Source organism: Lissotriton helveticus, chromosome 7 (assembly GCF_964261635.1).
Source record: "Lissotriton helveticus chromosome 7, aLisHel1.1, whole genome shotgun sequence".
Classification (NCBI taxonomy): Eukaryota; Metazoa; Chordata; class Amphibia; order Caudata; family Salamandridae; genus Lissotriton; species Lissotriton helveticus.
Window position 1 is genome coordinate 284,205,743 of NC_136068.1, and position 19,563 is coordinate 284,225,305.

General features: G+C 42.0%; 1 protein-coding gene across 1 annotated transcript in view; it reads right to left on the reverse strand.

Annotated features, from left to right (window-relative positions):
• Positions 1 to 19,563, reverse strand: part of LOC144768428 (protein-glutamine gamma-glutamyltransferase E-like) — a 154,559-nt gene that overhangs the window by 85,631 nt on the left and 49,365 nt on the right. The window contains exons 2-5 of the mRNA XM_078652074.1: positions 13,939 to 14,085; positions 11,609 to 11,851; positions 11,345 to 11,463; positions 13 to 141 (exon numbers count right to left, since the gene is read on the reverse strand). Of these exons, the coding sequence (XP_078508200.1) occupies positions 13 to 141; positions 11,345 to 11,463; positions 11,609 to 11,851; positions 13,939 to 14,085 (638 nt within the window). The remainder of the gene's footprint in view (positions 1 to 12; positions 142 to 11,344; positions 11,464 to 11,608; positions 11,852 to 13,938; positions 14,086 to 19,563) is intronic.

The following is a 19,563-nucleotide window of genomic DNA, read 5'->3' on the forward strand; positions in this document are numbered from 1 at the left end:
TCAGTTACTCACCATTGCACTTACTATCCTGCCCACATAGGTGGCATCATTTCTCTGGGAACAGTCTTTAACTGGGTCATTTCGATAGTTGGTGTTCCTATCCAGTAGTTCAAGACAGATATTAAGAATATTGTCTTCAAACTGTACAAAACAAAAAGAGGTGTTAATTGGTAAAATTGTTCCCATTACCCTAAAAGAGGACACCACTTAACCTCACATGTTGTACTCTTTACAGTTAAAGTGAAGACAACCTCTGTCCAACTCAAAGAAAGTTTACTTTTGTTACGAGTTCCTATAGAATTGTTGTGGAACTAATGAGCCTGAACGACCAGAATTTCTGTTTAATTAAGACACCACACACAGAGTGACAGTGCAACATCACCCAGTTTCAACCCCAACTTAGTAACCTGTGTCCATGTTTGGGACAGCAACTCAGTTGCCAAAAAAACTGAATCCATGTGAGCTTGGAAGAGTACACCCCTATATTCACCCCGTCCACTTTGATCAGTAAGGCCTCCATGTTATACCTATGCCTGGACTGAACCCATAATGTAGTCTATAGTTATGTCCAGGTTTACTTCCTTCTTGCAACAACCATCTTAGAAATAAATATAGTCAAAGTCATATGTGTTTCACATAAATTAAGAGAAGCAAAACCACAACTTCAGTCTCACTGAGACCTGATTCAGCAACAATTTCAGCACCGTCTTGGATTTCAAGATTCCTCCTGGTTTTAAACTCCTGCATAGAAACAATTATACTAGAAAAGGAGGAGAGCTGTGTTCTCTTCCACAAAACTCACATGTAGAGTAATAGCTTACCTATCATGCATACCATTTAAGTGCATGGCATTACACAACATGGCAGGTCATTAGCCAAGATATATCATTCCCCAATCTCTGGTTCCACCCTCTTGGAAGAAATTGTTGACCTTTCCATATAGATGTAGTCCAAGCTTATATAATTCTTTTGGTGAATGTTTTTAATATCTGGCTGACCAACTTAATTCCAAGACAACTTCATGCTTAATCAACGGCCCATAAGCTTTAGGATAATTAGTGGGACAACACTCTCTGTGTGCCACATTCTAGACTTGATGTTCACATGCAGTATCATGGGTTTAAGCTATTTAGTACAGTCACAGATATGGTCAGGTCCCTCGCTAATTACCATCTCTCTTTCAAGCATGGAACATGATCCTTTACTAAACAGTAGGGCAGATCAAAAGCCCACACTGCATAGACGGTATGGTGACAGTTCCGTGGAAGGTGTTGACAACTTGCAGAGCTCTGTTTCACTAGAGCATCAAGTAAGTATTTCACTGAACCTCTACCTAGCTGAAACACAAATGCATCCAAATAGCATGTCAAAATAGCATACATGTCTACTGAATCAAATCAATCAAACAAATATTTTAACATCTATTTGTAACTTGTAACCATGTGGAATTGTTGACCCACAAGCTTCACACTAGCACGACAAAGACCACCTTAGAAGGTACAACTATAGTACATGCAGCCTCAATTTCAGGTAACTACATATTGTAACCATAGCAGCCCATCTGCCTTACCCTACTTCAGGTCTCCCCCTCATTCTTTAATCAGGTGGACATCAACGTTGTATTGACCAAGAGAACTTTCTGTCTTGTATATTGAAACATCCCATGCAGCCCACTTGAAATAATTCTTCCTTACCTTCATTAGTATCAGCACAAGCATGGGAAATACTTCCTTCTTCGAAGGATTTGCTCTCAATCACCATACATATGCAGTCATTGCTGCTTGCTGTAAAACCCCACAGCAGAATTCATGAAATCTAATCATATACAGCAAGATCTACAATCAGGTTTCATACCTCTGTGTAGAAGAAAAACCACAATTGCTAACATTAGGGAAGATCCCCTTTTCGTCATCATCGGTGAAAATAAGCTACTACCTTAATACTTCTTGATATGCCACTAGACAGAATGGGGTAGAAGATCCTTGCAAAAATTCCCAAAGGACATCGGGAAAAGCCTCAGAATGTACCTTCACTAGTGGAGGTTTTGCCAGGCTGTGTCGGTATACAAGCACAATGAGGGAGATATCCATGGAAACAAATCCAGTGCCTTGTGGCCTACCCAGAGCCTGGATGGATGATGTGGGGAAAAAGGTTAGAACCTGATGAGTGAGCTAAACGCCACACCGAGAACCCAAACTTCACTTCAACCAGACTGACATTGAGGAGGAAGCATAGGGGCGCAAGTGACGAAACATTTGTTTTGCAACCACTCTTGCAGTCCTACATTTTAACAACTTTCAGTGCAGGCCCCCAAAACATGTAATCTAGTACTTGGACAGAGGGCTCATTTTCCAGAAAACAATACTCAGTGGGCTTTCGCTTCTAAATTATTTGGACACACCGCCACTACATATCACATGTAGTGAATCTACATGGAATATGGATGTCTTCACTGGTATTGAGGCATGACCACCAAAATATAACATTTCTTCCTGGCAGCAAAAGCCATATCTGCAGAAGAAATGGCGACAAAAGACCCCAAATCCCTAACTAAAGATGTCTGCTTTAGAAGCTTCAAGAAGGCGACAGAGGGCTTTTACACTATATCATATGTGCAAGAATTGTTCTCTGTTTTCCTACATTTGAAGGATGGGGACACTCTGTCCATAGAAAAGGCGCATAGAGTTGGATGAAGGGGGCTTCACCCTAAGGATCTGGTGGTCAAGCAAATGAGTTTTCCACTGAAAGAAAGGATTATGGAAGCGGCGAGAACGTTTAAAAAAATTATTTCAAAAACAGCAAAGTGGTCCATACCGGGACTTGACTGCAGTCAAGCTAGCCAAAAGGAAAGCTTTTCAAGATATCACTAAGAATTAAGAACAAACCTTATCAAATATAAATGGCTTCACCCTGAGGGCTTGCAATTTCTTTGCAACCGCCAGGCACTACAATAACTACATCCAAGGAAGGCCTAAATGTACACAAAATAGTAACCCCAGTAGACCAACAGCCCAAGGAGGAGGGTCTGGAAAAAGCTCATAAGGAGGCAGTGGACCAGACAAGGTAAACTCAGGTGACTCGGTCAAGGTATCGAAGACTACTAGCGAAAGAAGCAAAGACAAAGCAAGCTAAAAAATTAAAGTAAATATAGCTGACTTGACAACATCCTATCTGGGTGCCTCAGGAATGCACTTTAATAAATGGTTTATGACTTGGGTATCGCCTTTTACTCAAGGGAAAAGACAAAAAACAGTAGATGGCTATCTTAACCAGCTACAATATTTGCATACAAATCCTAGCGGAACCTCAGGAGTTTTTTTGTTCCAATTATGATCCCAGGTAATTGGGGGGGGGGGTATAGCAGAGATTGACAAAGATGAAGGATCAAGCCCATCCAGGAAAAATGGACACTGGAAACCACAGGTTATTATGAGGTATAGTACTTTAGCTTGGTGGAACGAAAGAGCTTAGAGATTTTTATTTTTTTTACCACTTTTGAAGTATTGTTGCTGTTTAAATTGTTGGGGGCAGAGGAAGGGGAAACTAGGTTTATCTCACCATTCCAGGGGTAGACCTCAACATATGGTGCATACTGTTGAGTCCAAAGACTCAATACCTTTACCTCAAGCTCACCAAACGCTAGGGGCCTTAACCCCCCTACAAAAAGATGCATGGTTTGGAGATACCTGAACTAAGTAGATGCAGATATTATATCTCTGCCAGAGATGCATCCACTGCATGCATGGTAGGCACTACATGCAACAATTTTGGGCATGCACCAAAACTAAATAAGCAGGGGTTGGCATCTTGAATAGTGATAGTCACAGCCTCTAAATATATGTTCAACATAACCCATACATGCGTTACCTCTTTCTCCACATAACACTGGGAGACATGCCTCATACTTTTATCGGTATGTATGGGCCTAGCATGGAATAGGAAGATGTCCTCTTTACAATTGTTGAAAGCTTTGTTGGTGGGGCTGAAGCGATGTTATTAATGGGGGAGGGACTTAAACTTCGCCTGGGACCAGACACTAGATAGATCAGCTTGGTCGGCGAGATACCCTAAAGCGCTACACAAGAAACTCAAAGACAGAATATCAGAGCAGGATGTGTGACTATTTGCCCATCCGGAGAGGTGAAAGATTAGTCTGCTCCTTGGCATGTACACCAGGATTTACTATCTGTTTGTTTCCCACAGTATATTGGCTGGGCTTCAAGGTTCTCGTATGGTGTGGGGCATGATTCCAGACCATTCCTCCAGACCATTCCTGGGTGGAAATGGAGTGGGAAAGGGAGATCCTGTGGGTACCCAGTTCAATTGTAGGGTGATTATGCAGCTGTTGAAGACAACTAGTTGGTGGAACTCAAACGCCAGGAACAACTAAATGTAGCAGAGCAGACCCATAAGCAAAATCCCAGCTTGAACGCACAATGAAATATAACCTTCCATGCGGACCAGTTACAGGTCTTTAGGACCCAAAAGGTGTAGCTAGCTCTGCATTGTTTGAAGCAATATTTTTACAAGAGGAGGAATGAGACAGTCTGTTGGCATTATGCCTCCGTGCTCAGAGAGCAAAGGCACATATAGCATACTGTAAGTCAGATCAGGAAGACATAATTGCTTGTGACCATCATTTACCCAATTTTATCAAAATCTATACTCATCTTTGCCCCAAGATAGGTAGAGAAGCTTAATAAACAAGTAGAAAAACAAGATATCTTAAAAATACCAACAGAGCCTAATAAAACCCCCAGTTCAGATTTCTTCCCCTTAGCCTTCTATGAAAATAACGCTGACTGGCTGGTACATCCTTGGAGAGACTATTTAAGAGGTTTTTACTTACTAGGTTTCGGATGAACCACTTTCACCTTCTGTTAGCAAGGCCGAAGGGATGCGGTAGAGGTCATGTGCTAGCACCCTGTGGCTGCGACAGTCAGTCTCCACAGGATTTGCTGCATTTTATGTTTATATGTAAGTTTTATGTACTCCCTCGACGGCACTTTTTGATTCCAATTTTAAAGAAGATGGATTTTACTCAGGCTCGCCCCGCCCTATTGTACTTGCAGCTGTTGAAAGAGGACTGTTTACCCTTAATTTTGGGATATCTATAATCCTCTGTGAAAATCAGGGCTTGTTTGGATGTTTAGCTAATGTATGAATCATTGGGATTTTATTAAGATGTGAAGGCTCAGACTACATTATATGATTAAATCCTCAAAGGAATGATGATTTTTATGGCACTTTGCACTTTGTGATTATAGATGAAATTGGGAGGTTATTCCATTTTTAACTTGTATTTGTAATGATTTATGTTTTTTATGCAATTGTATGTTTGTAACTTGTATGGTTCTCCTCTGTGAAACCGAATAAAGTTTACTTTGACTTTGAATATTTAACTCCTTCTCAGAGATAACAGGGGGGACCCCACGACGGTCAATGTGGTTATCACTTTGATTCTGAACAGTATTCATCATATCGTCGAATAGTGTTTCTGAATACAGATGCCAAGATCTTCATGAATATAACAAAACGACACTGGTCCCTAGTAACAATACTTTTGATGCAAAGAACCAGATGTTGAATATAATGTATTCAAAGTTTTTTATGGTGAAAAAAATTCAAGACACATTGAGGCCAAGTAAATAGGTGCAAAACAAACATTCTCATGCCCTCTTTTGAGGTGATACACTCAAGTGATAATTCATGATCAACATATGTATTAACAAGTACATGACCAGCAAGGCCTGCTAGTGAAAGTTCTCAATAATCATATAGAGGCCGTGTTTTTAGAGTCAATGGCGTTTCTATTCCAATAAAAATAGCAGGATCATCATCAGGACTCAGGGGACCACAATAAACGTGAGTGAGAGATTACGAAGGTTGATACCGTTGCTAAAGAGGGGGGCATGCCTCAAGAACAGAGTTCACAGGTACACAGAATATGGTATTGTTTTAGATCATACAGCTACTAGTCTGCAGAAATCCCTGAAAGCCCTGAACAAGTTTAATGCTGTAAATTCACAATTAATATAAATAAATCAGCAGTTCTGATTTTTAGTAGTAAGAAATACAAGATGAACAGATGGCATTTGAGGGAAACCATGGGAGAGAAGCAAAGAAAATACTAGCACCTTAGAGTGTGGATTTACAATCAAGCAACCCAAAGGAACATTTAGCTTATTTAAATACCACCATTGATTCCCTGCCAAATGCTATCCATGACTCTACAATAATTTCGAAGCTACCTCAATTAATCCCCTACTCTTAGTAATCAAAATAAAATTGCTCCAGTCTAATGATAATGGCTTTTCTGTTTAATTTAGGGAAAGTGGACCCCTGCCCACATAGAACCCAGAGCGATCTATTTTAAGAAACCTTTCATTTACCTAATTCTACTAGCCAACTACACATCAAATTATAATTTAATTTGCAGCAACCATCATTAAATTACAAACATGTCCTACTGTTTTGCTGGGCACCACAGGATGCGGCTCTTTTAAAGCTGCCATCCGGCACACTCTCTCAGTGGATCAATCTAGATACACCCCTTGGTCAAATTACTTTAACAATGCATTAAGTATTTTACATTTGACAGCCTTTTGGAACTTCCTCTACAACTCTGGGGAATTTTAAAATGGTGGCCAAGAAACAAGTAAAAGCCCTGTCTTTTTCAAGGGAAACTGATGCACTAAGAATAATGAAACACTGAGATTACATTAGCCCAATTCACTTGTATGAATGCTAACTTTAAGTTCGCTCTCAGCGGACATAAAGATAATACTCGTAAATGCCCTTTGGGAATTCCAAAACTCTTCCCAAACTCGTAAACTTAGACATTTGGTCTAAGTTTAGACCATACATCTAAGGTTATCTTCGTGAAGCGGGACCTGACATTACATTGTCAGGATTCACCCCAAAATCCCTCTTCTAAATTACCTTTTTGTTCCTTTGTCCAAAGCAACAAGAAATACTTTTAATCCTTTTCACTTTTTATACATCCCCATTAAAGAAATTTTGACACGCATGGTCAGAATACATCTGTGACTACAAACACAAAACTTAGACCTATATTTTATGCGCCTGATCAAATCTTCTACTAGAAAGGCAAAGATGGTTCAGGCCAATATATAATTAAAATGAATGCTGTCAAATGAAAGAAGCCTTGAGACATTCAATGAATGGGGTAGGTCTCCAAATGACAGCTAACTTATTTAAATGCAACGCTACATTATTAGGTCAGAAACCCCCTATACTGCATCAATATGATTTTCTTTGTTGAGCATTTGGTTCATTTTCATAAATATGATTTTTCTGGTATTGACAATCAGAACTTCAGTAGTTCATTTGCTTTATTGCGGACTTACCAATTTCTGGGTTGGGTTTAAGAAAAGCAAGTCTTGCTGCACTGCTGTGAGTCAAAATATTATAAATGAGGCCTTATATTTTTTGTTTCTAGAGAATTGAGCCCTTGTATTTGCCCTTGTATTTTAATGACATCTGTTATGTCTAGTATCTATAATGATCATAATCCTTTCATCATTACTCTGAATACTCCAAAACGAAAATCCTTTGAAGCAACAAGGGCTGCGTTAAGATGGGAACTAAAGAGAATGAAAGACGATTAGTTTGGAAGGAGCCTGATATGGGCCTATTGCTTCACAAGCAAATTGGGAAAATATTGCATTTGTGCTCATTTCTCTATCTGTAGATATCACTCCAGTTAAAGTTTTGGTGTCTTTTGATAGGCCGGGTGGCATAATGAGGACTCTCCTTATGAAACCAATTAAAACCGAAATGGGTACCACAAAGCTTGGTTTGAGAAAATGCAGACCTGTAAATAGGCGGCTTCATGAAGCCTTATAAAGGGAACCAAGAGTAAATCATTTGAATAGCCAGAGTAGAACAATCTATAAACAGGCATGTTAAAAAACAGGAAACAAGAACTTTAGATTGAGGTATGGAAAGCCCTGGTCCATATTTACTAGAAAATGGCCCTGCAAGCTATTTTGCTGTGCTCAAGCTGTGTCATTAGGAAAGTGCAGGGATGCATCATATTTACAACAATATGACACATCCCTGTGCTTTCGTCTTTGCTGGCACACAATTGGCTGCCTATGGTCAATGCGGGGACCCTTGCAGCATGGTGCAATGTTGCCTGCGTTGCAGGGATGATTGTTTTTTCAAAAACAATAATTGATAGTGCTTTTCTCCTTCTATGTGTGCTGTATTCTGCAGTACACAAATAGCAAAAAACAAGGAGAAATAACAGTATTTCTTCTTGTTGTGCCACTTAAACACCTCTCCTAGGGAGGCATTAAAAGTTGACGCATTCCCAGGTTTACGAAACCTTGCAAATCTGGGAAATTGTCAGAATCCATGGATGTTGTGTGGAAACACCCACAGGAACACCCACGGAACACTCCTTTCATGCAGAGTTATGCATGAAAGGGGGCATATTTACAAGGCCATGAAAAGCCAGGCAGGGCGGCTTTGCATGGCCTTGTAATTATGGCTCAGCATTTTGTGTCATTGGAGTGTCACAAAAAGTGATGCTCCGGTGGCGCAGGGACCTTGTAAATATGCCCCACGGTCTCTTGTCTAAGTCTAGAGGTGTTAGAACTTTTGGGAAAAAAGACAATTCAGTTAAATCCATAAGCAAACAGATTTCTAGCTTGACTGTGAATATTTACCCGGTGAATGGGAGGGCCATTTTATTAAAATATATGGAAGAGGATAATGATGTACCACAGTCAGCTGCCCCCATCTTCCCTCTCTCAGTTGAATTTACTCTAGCTGAAGTTGTATCTGCTATTATAAGAAGCCCCTCAAACAAAGCTCTGATATCCAATGGGGTCCACATGGACCTATACAAAGAGTGAGTCCAGCTGTGGTCACTCCTTCTTACTAATATAATTAAGTCAGCCTCTAAAACAGAGTTGCCTACGTCCTGGAGATCTGCTACAATAGTCCTCATCTTTAAAAAAGATAGTTGAGATGATCCACATCGCTACTGCCCAATATCACTGTTGGACTCAACAATCAAAGTCAATGGAGATTTTTACCAGACAGTATAATGGCTTAATTACTAGATCCAACATTTTGGCAAAGGCCCAGAATGGGTTTCAAAAAGGTGTTTGCATATTAGAACAATGTTTCAATATACACCTAGTAAAACAGTAAACATACCTATGCAAAACGCTGTCCCATATCTACATGTCCTTCATAGATCTTTCATGTAAATTCAATAGCATAATAATATCAAGAGTGGGGTCAGGGTTATTGAGAAAGGACTAGATAAGGATCTGGCAGAGTTTTGTGGAGAATTATGCATGGATGTGCCGGCACCTGTTGAAGTTTGGAAACAAGGGAGAGTGCACTAGCCCTTTCATATTAGCAAGGGGCGAACAAGGGTATGTCTTAGCCCCCCTTCTAATCATAAATGATCCGGGTTTGTGGCTCATTGACAAGGGGGATGTCCATGGTCAGTAACAAGCCTTTACCTGCACTCCTTTATGCTGACGATGCAGTTCTAATTGCAAGAACTCACAACGGCCTAAAAGCGTTGAATGACACCTTTGTAGATTTCATTGATAAACTCAGTCTTGATGCTCATCTTAAGTAAATTCTTCTTCATGAACTGCGGTTGTAAAAAATCTAGCACTTGGGTTTTCTCTATCGAGGGGCATCACTTAGAGACAGCATATCATTTTTCTTATATAAGTGTGCCATTTGATGGGACTTGCACCTGGCATTCCTGTTTGCTAATAAGTTGTTTTTTGCTTCAGCTGGCCACAAACATTGGGGACAAACTGATTGCTGTCCTATTGTAAATCTTCAACCGTAAATGTGTGACTGTGACGTGCCACAGTTCCAGTATCTGGGGACATATTGATGTTAGTAGTCTCCAGAGAGATGACAAATGTTCTTTTCGGAGTTTACCTTGGGTACCCTATGACACTTCAGAAATACACCCAGGGTCGTAGTCCACGGGAATGTTTGGGGTGTGACACCCCCCTAAAAGTGTAGTGTGTAGTATATAATTGAGTAAAAGTGCTTTCAGTCAGGTAATTTGAAGTGTCTGTCGGATTTTCCTTGGGTTTTTGACACACCCACACTAACAAAAACACACACTCTCTCTCGTCTATGTTTAAAGTTCTTAAACAGTGTTGATTAGTTGGAAAAATATTGTGTTTTAAGTACCCCTCACAATCCGCACTCTGTCACTTCCCCTTAAGCCACCCTCATGTTCTACTCCTCATATAATGTGTTTTAACACAATGTCCCAGCGTGATTGTGAGAAAATCTGAAGCCCACAACCCCCTCCCCCAAAATCACACCGACCAAGTTACACCCCTGATTACGTCACTGATAAGGAGGTAGGAGCAGGATACGTACAGAAACAGATCGAGCTAGCGCCACTTCTGTTGTGGTGTTATTAATTTCTGGAAGTCATTAATGCTTCAATTTTTATTATCAGTAACATGCGTTATGCTCATTCGCATGTCTTTTGAATTTCTTGCACGTCTAATTGAGTTTACATGACAAGCTTTAAGGTTTTATGAATTTGAATGTTTTATTTTTGTGCTTTTATGATGTGAAAAAAATAATAACGTAAAGTATTTTGATAGATTTTTGTTTTAGATGTGACGTTTTTCTTTTATATGAACTGGAAACTTGTTTTTTAAATGTTTAACTAATTAATTCGTTTTATTGTCTTGGAAAAATATTGTATGATTTTAATTACTCGATAAATGTAATAAAGTATACACTATGGGATATGCCTACAAAGGCAAAGAAAGTGAGGTGTGTTCACACTGTATCATTGAGAAATGAACCAGAATGGCTACATTTTTAGAAGGCTTATTAATGTAACTATGTAATGAACTACTGACCTAAGCTGCTAGTACCCAGAGACTAAGTGAAAGGGAAAGTAAGAAAGGCGTTCATGGACATCAATTAGGGATAGCCATCAGGGGTAGTGTCTACTACCTGTAGCTTGATCGTAGTAACCTGGCACTGCCTTTGCTATCCATGGTCTCAGGGATTACAAAGTTAACAGTAGCATACAGAGTAGCAGAGAGTAAAAAGGGCTTCCGTGTCTTCTTTAATTCTTGTTGTTTGAGTTACTGTCCTTGCCCCAAATCCTCAGCAGCAAAAATGAGTCCTGTGAGGAGCTAAGGGTGGGACGATGTTGGTCAACTCTGTGACGTCATCGGTCACCTTGCGCATTACATCCAATATTGCTACATTTGGTAGTTTGATGAATATTAAAAGATCACACTAAAATATTCTATTAGCAGAGAAAAAGCTGAAATGCTGTAGTATATTTTGGGTGTACCTGTCCATAATTCCATCCATAGGCTTGGATGTTCTTTTCACTTCCCATGTAAAGCATTCCATTCTCGTTCAAAACATACTCATTCCTCTCTTCCTCTTCCTCCATGTAGACTTCATCATCTGAAAGCAATGAAATGTGGTTATTGCTAGTCATGTTGTAAGGAAATGTCGACCGAGTCATACGTGGCTCAATCAATACAGTTTTAGTTTAGAAAGAATGAATGCACCATCACCGATTTTGAAGAACTTTCTTAATTGTGCTTACCTGAAACCCAAGGGTTAAAGAGCAGAACAAAGTTCCCTAAGGTGTAGGTGCTAGGCTCGTCATCAAAGGTGATCTCGACACTCAGCTTATAACTTCCGATGATGGCATTGGCTGGGCTGGACATGATAACATTCAGGGAGTTTGCAGGACTGGACTCCACTATCGCTCCCCAAGATCCACTTCGCAAAAAACGGGTGACCGGGAAGACAACCTTTGTCTTGGATGGCTTTTCGACTGCTGGTCCTTGAAAGACACATCAAAGAACAAGTGTTCATGTAGTTGTAGGCAGGATCGGACTAGCCTATGAGACAATCAGGTTGTGCCCGATGAGCTGCTCTGAAAAATTACTATGCGGGACGATATTTTGGATTTTTGTGGGCCTGTTTTATGGTCTGAAGGGAAGATCTTTACTGTTGATTTCCCTGATATTAACACAAATATTGTCAGCAACAAACTCAAAACCAAGCAGTCTATGGTACCTTGAAAAAAAAATTATAAAGCACCTTTACAAGTTCAAAACTGCTCCAATGTGTGTACACGGGCCACTTTTTTTTTAGCTTTCTAATTTCCTAAGCCAGTTTTATTTTGGTCCGAACATTGTCGTAAGTGTTTTAAAGACAGAAAAGAAATTAAGTCGTGCCTGTGTGGAAAAATATGCAAGTGTGTGATAGGGATAAATTGCCATTGAGAGATTTTGTGGCACAGATTACTTAGTGAGTATCTTAAATGACCATAAGGAAATAAAGAATACAACTCCTGCTCTGGTGGCTAAAAGGGAGTGGACGCAACAATTCTAGGAAATAGATGTGATGTATATTACTCTACTGTTAGCATGGATGTCAGAGGTCAAGTAGGGGTAAACAGAGATAGGCTCGGGTAGTGGGTGTCTCGCATTTGGAACCCATACACCACCTTTGCTACCCTTAGTGCAACATGAGGACCATAGTGACATGGGGTGAATGATGATAATTTTCTATTTATGAATATAAGAATCTTCCGGGGAAAGTTTCAGACTAAGGGTCAGTCATGTTATATAATTATGGTCCAAAGCTTAGTAATCTCACATCTGGCACCCACTGCCTATTTCCTGATTTGATCTCTATGTCTGTGAAGTGACTATATGAGGATAATTTATTCGGCTATAAATCATATATTGAGAACTTGTCCTACCTTTGTGTTTAGACAAAATACCAGAAGAAAAATATTGTGTGGACAAATTACCATGTCAAGAATATTGTGGACCAAAATATTGTGATGTTTCTACAGGTGAGCAAAGTGTTACTATATATAACACCACCTCTATGTACCAGACATGGAGTTAAGAATAGCAAATCTAGCTATACTTACCTATTTGCACCTAACTTCTCCATATTTGTGTCCACGATAAATATTCTGTCCACACGATATTTTTGTTTCCAATATTCAATCAGTGTTCCCGTACCTCATAGGTGCATTAAAAGACTGTTTGCCCATTAGGGAAATATTTGATAGGTCTTTATCTGACTTTGTAATAATTATTTCTAGTGCCCTATTTATTTATGAGAGGAATGAATGAAAAATGTCAATAGCCTTTGTAGATATTGTGTGATGCAAATTCCTGTTCCTAGTATGAGCATAACACGCTGATTTACTTTTTTTAGGTCAGAGTTGTAGTGTCCTCCCCAGCCTGGGTACCCATTAAGGACCACACGACACACAGAGTATAACACATCTTTATTCTTAGGAGTATAACTCCAAACTCAACATTGCAAACCTGCATTCACTTCACTACACTCTAACACTTACGGCACAGTTCTAAGTAGTCCATCAGGAGTCAACAGGGTTCCATCATTGCTAACTCACAAGACACTACAAGTATGTGTGTTTGACACTTCCTGATAGAGGCGGGACTTGAAGAAATATCTTTATTTCTTCTTGCTTCTTCCTCTTTCTAGGTGTGCTGAGTTCTGCAGCACATTTAGAAGGAGAAAAAGGCAACTAAGGATTATTTTTGTGCAGGAAAGTGCCCCTTCTTGCAAAAAACAAATCCTGTGTGTGACCACGATGCAAGTTTGGCTGCGTTGGCCCTAGCCAACACATAGTCCACCAGCGCAGTGGGAGAGCTGTGCTCTTTATATTAGTAAATATGCCTCAATCCTACCCTCTCCATTTGACACAGTGCAACAAGTTGCTGCATTGCGCTGCATGAAATATTGCTAAATCTGTCCCTCAGTGTATAACCAAACAATCTAGCTGGACTTTACAATTAGGTGAGTCTAGAAGATCAGCCCTAAAATTATTTATGAAATGGAAAACAAATGTTTTCGAGGTGAGCGCATAATGATGATTACCTGTTTGTGCAGTGAATGTGATACTTTTCCAGCCTTCGACAGATGAGTTGAAGTTTAGGCTGATTGGGAAAGTCTGTCCCCTTCTGACGACCAACCCGGGGAAGTTAAATACATCTGTATGATGGGCTTCTTTGATTGACTTTATCTCTATAAAAAGATGAAATAATATTTTAATTTAGATAGTGACCTTGGCAAAACATGCATTTTTGCTGATTTATGTCTTAGTAGTAGTTCTTAAGATAAAGTTGTAGCAATAGAAAGGTTTTAGTCAATTTCAAGTTTGTTTTGAATTCACTTTAAAAGACACACTAATGAAAAGCCGTCTCTTTACAATCAGTACCAAGCAAAAATATATCTAGTAAGTTTAAACATCCATTTATAGAAGAAAGAAAACCCCCCACCATATCAGAAACAATCAACATAATGCAACAAACATCCTACTTGTAGGAAATTCGTTTTTTGATTGAGAGGGGTGAGGATCTTCTCAAGCAACAACCACAATGCCTGTTACGGTGAACCTCAAAAGTCCAGTAGTGGCCCATGGTGGGAGTTCTGCTGGGCACTGACGTGAAGCGGGGGAGGGGCAGGGTGGGGGGTAGTAAACTATGGATTACGGCCGATTAGAGATAAGTAAACATATAAATAAATGAAACTAATTTCGTTGCGCGCGCTGCATCTGCAAATGCGAAGTAGGCACTTAGTTCAGAAGGCAGCAATTTCCCAGATCAGTCATTATCACTAAGTTGGCCAGTCACAGATGCTTCTGCTCAACGAGAATCTTCGATTTTCTTCCCACAAATGTGCTTGGCAAACTTTAAGGCGGATTTCGCATTTGTGAAGTAATGCGGGGTACCATCATAGGAGACTTTCAGCTTGGCAAGGTAGAGCAAGGAGTAAGGGATTTGTGCCTGTAGAAGTATTCGTTTGGCCTGTAGAAACTCGTGCCTCGTCGCCTGTACAGCAGGGGCAAAGTCCGGGTAAAACGATATGTTGTTGCCTTTATATGACACTTGGCCTTTTTCCCTTGCCATTCTCAGTACACCCCCCACTGGAGGTTTCTGGCCTAAGGATCTGTGTGCTCTTTATACCACAAAAACAGGGGACAGATGGGGGTTGAACAGCCAATGCAATAGGTCTGTCACGAAGGTCTCCATTTTGGAAACGGTGGTAGTCTCCGGAAGTCCAGTAATACGTAAGTTATTTCTATGTGACCTTGCCTCCAAGTCATCGTTCTACTGCAGATGACCCCTAGGAGTTTATCCATATGTGGTAACTGTTCTTTGGTCTCCACTTGAAATTTGTGGAATTCGGTTTGGCTGTTTTCTAGGACATCTAGGCGAGTCTCATGTACAGCCACTTGGGTCTTGACCGAGCCCAGCTGCGCAGTCAGGGTGTCTAACTTGGAATCAATGTTTCTCAGGCTTGAGCGCATTTCCGGCATGAGAGTGCGCAAATCCTCACCTTGATTATCTACGTGCATGTCTTGTTGGTCGTCCGTCTGAGCATCCAATATCGGCTTAGTTTGGCGCATGGAATGTTTGTCAAAGGTGAGCTTCGGCTGTTTGGCATCCAGCTTACCCATGTCGAGATGGCCAAGTCAATGTACGTCTGAAACACGATCAGAGCGGATCCAGCAACCATGATCAGCTCTCTGGGCCAGAGTCTGCCCCCTCAGCCGCCGCGTCCCTCCCTGTGTTTATCACCACTTGAGGTATCCAGCACCACGTGTCTCAACACAGGCCCTCTTCAGCCCCGCAATGTCGCGCTCCATGTGACAGCACCCCCCATGTAGTCCACCTTCCGCCGACAACACCGACCAGGTGCAACAGGGAAGGGATGCCAATATGAAGTTCTGCTAACCCAAGATTTAAAGTGGGCGCTCAGCTGGGGCTGCACAAGACTGCTGAAATAGCTCCACGGGGAGGGGACCCAAGGCAGGTGCCAGCAGGCAGTCGTGTACCAAGGCGCCCCTCAGACAGCAAGTCATCTCCAAGCATACCTCACCTCCTCCAGGAGCTGCACAGCCAAGGTGTCTCAAGGCCCGCAAATTATAGCACTTTCCCAGCACCAGTAGCGACCATCCCTCACCGGTGAATGAAACGAGTGCTAGGGCAGTCACACATCCACCTCCTCATGCTCTGTGGCATCTCGTAACAATCCGTGCGGTATGGCATGAGAGGAAACCGCCGAGGGCGCAGAGTCACCATCCGGTCTTGCGCCTCCCTCCACCTCCACCGTAAAAACAAATGTCTAAAATGGCAGCGGTAGGCCTTCCCGTGCACTCAGGATTTGCGCCTCAGCTTAAATAAAACCACCAGTCAGTGCAGAGGTGGGGTAGCCTCCACAGGTTTCACCAGCATCCGTGGCTCTCTCAGGCTTCGCACACAGCTCCGATGGCGAGGGCAGTTCTCGCAGGGGGCCCATACTTCCGATCTCGGCCCGCGGCCGTGGTCCCCCAGCAGCTTCGAGCTCGAGGCATGAACTCCCAGAGGGCATGGACTGCACAGGCTGCCGACGGCACCTCCGTCTCCCACACAGATACACCCCAAAGTATGCCCACGGATACCCGAATTTGATATCAATCTGATCCGCTGTGGGTCAGCCTGTCAGGGACGTCGATCATAGGCTTGCCACAACACCGTTTGCCAGGATTTTAGCAGGATTTCAAACCTAGCCCGTGGAGCGCACACAGAGAGCGGCAATTCCGCTGCTCGGCAAACCACGCCCCCCCCCCAAAGCAGTCAGGCTTAACTTATAGACATTGTATAAAGTATTTGTGCAGCATGCAAACAGTAATAGTGAAAATACAGCACAAAAGAAATCCCATACCAATTTTGAAAAATAGAGAACATCTAACTAAATATAATGACAGCAAAACAAATTAAAGCCAAACAGTAAAACCAGAGTTATGATTTTATAAATTTTTTGGTGAAAAATAGAACCTAAAAGTTCAATGCGCCAACTGCAGACATGTATGAGCACGAGAGTGGGACAAAGTCAAAGGTTATGGCCCACCACGATGGAGAGATGTTCCAATACATGTGGTGGATTGGACCCAGTCTCAGCTTATTTTCGGACTTAGAACAAATACTGGAGAAAAATGCCTGAGAAGGTAAAGTTCAGTGGAGCAATGCAGCTGGCGGTGTCTTAGAGGAGGTGCCATTGTCGGGTAGCTGCTGGGCAAAGCCTTGATGAAGATTTCTATGTTCGGACTTTGTCACTTTTTTTAAAGTAAAAAATCTTCAGCGGGACAAACCTGTATGATGTAGCTGACGAAGGTTACATGAGACTGGATACTCTTATGAAGAAGAGACGCTAAACAGGATTTACTGATGCGGACAAGAATGTAGCGGGGGCTACCGCGAAGTCTCGACCAGATATGCGCCTTGGGCAGATCAGCGAGCTTGTAGGTCCCTGTCTGCTGTCAGTTCTCGTACGACTGTTTGGTGGAAAATGTCTATTTTTGGCTGTTTGGGCACCTTTACCACCACTTCCAAGGATCTAGAACAGGGTGGGCAGCACTCAGAGGACTGGACCCACCTCAGGTAGGGGCCAGGTTCAGGGTTCAATGTTCAAGGTTGTTCAAAGCTCGTTATGTGCTTGTAGCTCACACAGGAACCCAGGCAAATTGACCTTGCTGTCCCTCTGGTAATCCTGGGATCAAGCAGGAAGGCAGGGCTCAAGCAGCAAGCAGTCTTCTGAGAGTACAAGGCAGGCTTTAGCAGGGCAGTCCTCTGATGTACAAAGCAGGCCTCAAGCATCAGGGCAGTCCTCTGAAGTACAAGACGGTCCTTCTGGGGATACTCCACAGTTCCAGTAGTGTACTGAAGAGTTGGTCTGAGGAACCAATATTTATGCCTGGTGCCAGCCTTTGAAGTGGGAGAAACCTCTAGAATTCCCTCCACGTCTGATTATGGAAATGTCCTTTATCCCCTGTTCAGGTTCCAACAGGTCTAGGGTGGCAAAAGACTAGTGGCAAGTTCTCTATGCTAAAGGCTGCCCATTTGAAATGTAAGTGGGACAGGAAACACCTAGTCTCCCTTGGACGTACTTTCTGGGAAGAATACACATGACAACTATTTATAGTCATGTGAACCATGACACAGGCTGCAGGCACCAAATGGTTAGGGACAGAAAATGCCAATTTTCTAAAAGGGATATTTTTGGAACTCTGACCAAAAATCCAACTTTAATATTCAAGAGGTTATTAAATTACAACTCTTTTGAGATCAAACATGACATTTTGATCAGTTGCCATTGTAAAATTAGCACTTATTAAATGTAATAAGGTAGCCAAATGTTGTCCTATGGGAGAAGTATGCCTCACAGTAGTCAATAACACATTTGGGAGTTTTTCACTACCAGGGTATGTCACACCTTAAAAAACATGTCCTACTTTTTAAATACAATGCACCTTACCCTATAGGCTGGTTAGGGCCTAGCATAGGGGTGGCTTATATGTTTTGAAAAGGGAGTTTTACGTTTGGCAAAATGTTTACATAGCCAGGCCACACACAGGCTGTAGTGGCAGGCCTGAGCCCTGTTTTAAAGGGCTACTCAAGTGGGCGGCACAATGAGTGCTGCAGGCCCACTGGTGGTACAAAAGTGGGTGGTGATGGACGGAGCATCTGAATCAATCAAACACTCACACCCAGTCAAAAGATCTGGGTTAAATCCATCACCGTTCTTTAGCCCACTCTGCCACCCCAGTTCAGACATGGCTATATGCAAATCAGTCTGACACTGTGCCTCATGGGAACAGTCCAGCCCGAACTGCCAAGCCATGTCTTCCCTGGACCGGAAACAAGCTTCCGAGGACCGGTTTCTGGCATTCCAGCCGTCTTCAGCCCGGCTTGCTTGAATCCAGTGGCAAAGTGAGCAAGGGACTCACGTCTGAGCATACCTTGCCACACTTATGGTGGCCAAAAGCGGTACAAAAGTGGGTGGTGATGGACGGAGCATCTGAATCAATCAAACACTCACACCCAGTCAAAAGATCTGGGTTTAATCCATCACCGTTCTTTAGCCCACTCTGCCACCCCAGTTCAGACACCACTGGTAGCATTTCAATGACAGTTCCTTAGTACCTGTACTCCCAATTTACTAGGGAATAAAAAGTACATTAAATGTGCCAATCATGTATATGCCAATTGTACCATGTTTCAAAGAGAGAGCACAAGCCCAGAGTCCTCAAAGCCAGCACAAATGGGTTCAGAAAATAGGCGGGGTGCAGGCAAAAAAGTTTGGGGTGACCCTGCAGATAGAGTTAACGCCAACACCGCTCCAAACTCTTTCCTTCTGCCTTCTTTTGATGAAACACACTATTGAGAAAACTACAAAGGAATCATCTATGACATCATCTCTTTTTCAGAATGCATCTCTGTAGTAACGAAGTCCATAGCCAAGATGTAGTTTCAAGTAGATTTATTGAGTTAGTTACAAGTAGATGAGTATGGGCTGAGCAGTCTGCCTGCTGCTCAGACCATACTCTAACTGTCACACTCAAGCATCCAGGCACCCGAACATTCCGTTTAAGACTCTCACACCAACATTCCATGCATCGCATTCACACTGGTTGAGCAACCAGATAAACACAACACGTTACTACAATGTCCTTTTGAAAAG